General features: G+C 40.9%; 1 protein-coding gene across 1 annotated transcript in view; it reads right to left on the reverse strand.

Moving 5' to 3' along the window:
- Positions 1 to 3,230, reverse strand: part of bcas1 (brain enriched myelin associated protein 1) — a gene marked incomplete at its 5' end in the record, with an annotated part of 35,351 nt that overhangs the window by 16,278 nt on the left and 15,843 nt on the right. The window contains 3 exon segments of the mRNA XM_014023690.1: positions 589 to 651; positions 756 to 797; positions 960 to 1,022. Coding sequence (XP_013879144.1) covers positions 589 to 651; positions 756 to 797; positions 960 to 1,022 — 168 coding nt within the window.

Below are 3,230 nucleotides of genomic sequence, written 5' to 3' on the forward strand. Positions count from 1 at the left end.
GATGGATGGATGGATGGATGATGTATGTGTGAATGGATGGATGGATGATGGATGATGGATGGATGGATAGATGGATGATGGATGGATGGATGGGTGGATGGATGGATGGATGGATGGATGGATGGATGGATGATTGTATGTATGTATGGATGGATGGATGATGGATGGATGGATGGATGGATGGATGGATGGATGGATCATGTATCAGTCAGGTTAATCCCTAACCTTTGGTTGTGAAATGTTCATCAGTGTCTCCATCAGTAAACATGATCACAGCTCCTGACTGCAGTTATTTGTAGAGAACTATAAGAAGTGGTTACGTTGGTTAACCTTTGACCAGAWGTAAATTTTGTGTTTCTCATTGTGCAAAGTGTCTTTTTAGCTCCTGTTAATGTTTGATGATTTTCTAAAAATCTGCATCTTATTTTGCTTCCTTTTAAAAACACCGTACAACTTTTCCAGAAACAGGATTTTTGGTGTGACAGCCAAAGTTGTGGAACATTTGTAGTAAAATCCTTTCAAATGTTCTGATTGGTTGAAAAGTGAAGAAAGTTAAAATGACCRTTTTCCAGCTGATTCCTCGTTTACCTCCACTTCAAGAACTTGTTGTACCACCTCCACAGCAGCCTCCTTAAGTTCAACCTTATCAATCTAAACAAATGCAAATGAAGTGGAACACGTAAGCAGAGCTGAAAGGTCTACTGTACTCCCTACAGAAAGAACAAATCCACACGAGAGATGTTATTTTTATTTACCTGCACTTCTACAACAGGCTTTGAGACGTCTACTGATGTTTCCTGCAGAATAAAACTGGTTTATATTCTGAACACATGTAGATAACAATAAAACACACTGATTGTTTATCATTCAGCTCCTTTATGGATGCAGAGTTACACCAATAAATATGTATGCTGTTAGCTTAAAACATCTAAGAAGGTTAAATGGAGTCTCTGAATTACCTGGATGTCTACACCTGGTTGTATCTCTACTTCATTWGTTGGCTGTGGAGAATCCTTGATTGTCTGTGGGCAGTGAAGGAATTCTTATTTTAAAAGGGGGTATTATATTTCCATATTCTTCAATTCTTTATCATAGTCTATCTAAACACCTTGAAATTAGCTTCTGTCTCATTAAGACCTCCTACTATTTCTAACACTCCCACTTCAGCACATCTTCACAACAATGCTTTTTGGGGTGCGRTGTTTCTGGTMCAGCTCCAGGGAGGAGCTTTACGTAAATAGGCAGAGCTTTGTAGCAGCAAGTGTTTAGGCAGCTCCACATGACYACCACAGGAGATTCAAGGATTTCTCAAACATGAATGAGTCAAAGCAACACTCTGAGTGTGTTTTTGATTGGGCATGACATTATAAAATCATATAAAAATCTTAAAAGTAGATTTTGCATAATATCCCCACTGTAGGATAAAACCACAGGTCAGAAGAAATGTCCACGGCTTCTTTAAACTATGAAAAACTGGTGTTATAACAGGCTTGAATTGTTAGCTTGTGAATGTCATGAACTAATTAAAGATTAGACAGATTAGATTTAGATGAAGCACAGTACGACTTGTCAACAATACACCAAATTTCAACAAAAATCAGAAAGATATTGGGATGCATTTATGTCACAAAAACTACAATTTTAAAAGTATTACCACTGAAAAATGTCAGATGACATTTTGGGAAAACTTACAATAACTAAAAAATATAATTAAAAGTTCCTGTGACAGTCAAACAGTTATTACATTATGAGATAAAAAAGAATAAGTACAGACCCTCATCACATGTCAGAGGGGAGTGGCTCCTCAGGCTTGAACACAAACAGTAATTCAATGTACCGTATAATGGGGTCAAACAGCCAATGGTACAGTTGTATCGTGTCCTGCACTAAGTCAGCCTACAGCTGTTGTAASCCGCTCGTGACATCTGGCAGTTTGGCACAGTGTCAACGCTGACTTGAAATGTTTGATTGAGGAAAGACAGGCAAGCCTGCTGGCCATGGGGAGACCTCAAAATGACACAGGACAGCCAAAGACACATGTTGTGTTTGGTTTGTCTGGTTGAAACACTACCAGGGTGCTGTCTCAGGTGGAGTAAAAAAAGGAAAAAAAAAACACGTTGTGTCATCAGAATTCCCCAAAATCACTACCAGAGGTGACCTGAAGTTATACCCTATTGTTCCCCACAACTCCACCATAATGACTGGACTGGTCCTCCTTCTTGGGCAACACTATACAACACACACTGGTCCTGGTCATCCTTGATAATGCAGAACACAGATTCATTCCTGAACATGATGCTATGCCACTCATCATCAGTCCATGCCTCCTGGTTTCAGTACTCCAAATGCAGCTGTCTCTGCTCTGGTATTTATRTCAGCCCACTCATKGGCTGGTRAAGGTAGTCCGGCTGATGTCACTCATAGAGACACAGTGAGGGAAGACACAAAGACGTATAGAGTTCWATAACTGAATCAACAAGGTGGGTGCAGATGTCAAAGGCTTCTGTAAAGCTTATTGTCAAATACAATCACCATCCACTGGTGTTTTCTGTATTGTATGACAGGAACCTTCATGATTTTGATTCATGAACGAAGATATGCGTGGGTGGTAGACATGATCCTTCCCCTCCCTACCTACCTACCCCCATCCTTTATCGTGTGTCTGTCCCCAGACGAGGCCACGGAGTCGGAATAGAGAACTGAACTCTATMCAGAGATCTGGACTCTGGGAAACTGCATTCTAGGGATAACATCAGTTGGACTATGGAGGTCTCTGTATGGGGCAGGCACTTGCCCTTGACGTCACCGGTTCCACCACAATCCCTTCCCCCGTCCATATTTGTTATCCTGTAACACCCCCCTGCATCCCCTCCCTGCTTAGCTGCCTCTGCTTCTATCTGGAGTAGTTTTTTTTCTCAAACAATGCTCGTGTGCTTACGTTTGCTAAACACAAGATCAAAATTCTTTTTTTTTTTTAACTCATCCTTCCTACGTGTGTGTGTATTCCAAACTGCAAGGCAGCACACGTCGTTGCGCAGGGCCCTGGACATTCATTCCCCTGTGTCTGTCATGTGTATGTGTTTCTCCGGACGGATGTTCAAAACTGCAAATTTCGTTCTGCATCACATCTTGATGTTGTGTTTGAATGACAATAAACGATTCTTGATCTTGATTTGTTTAGATGCCCTCACATATGCAGCTATGGGTTAGGCAGCTGTATGGTACACTTA

The sequence above is a fragment of the Austrofundulus limnaeus genome, unplaced genomic scaffold, assembly GCF_001266775.1.
Source record: "Austrofundulus limnaeus strain Quisiro unplaced genomic scaffold, Austrofundulus_limnaeus-1.0 Scaffold386, whole genome shotgun sequence".
Taxonomy (NCBI): Eukaryota; Metazoa; Chordata; class Actinopteri; order Cyprinodontiformes; family Rivulidae; genus Austrofundulus; species Austrofundulus limnaeus.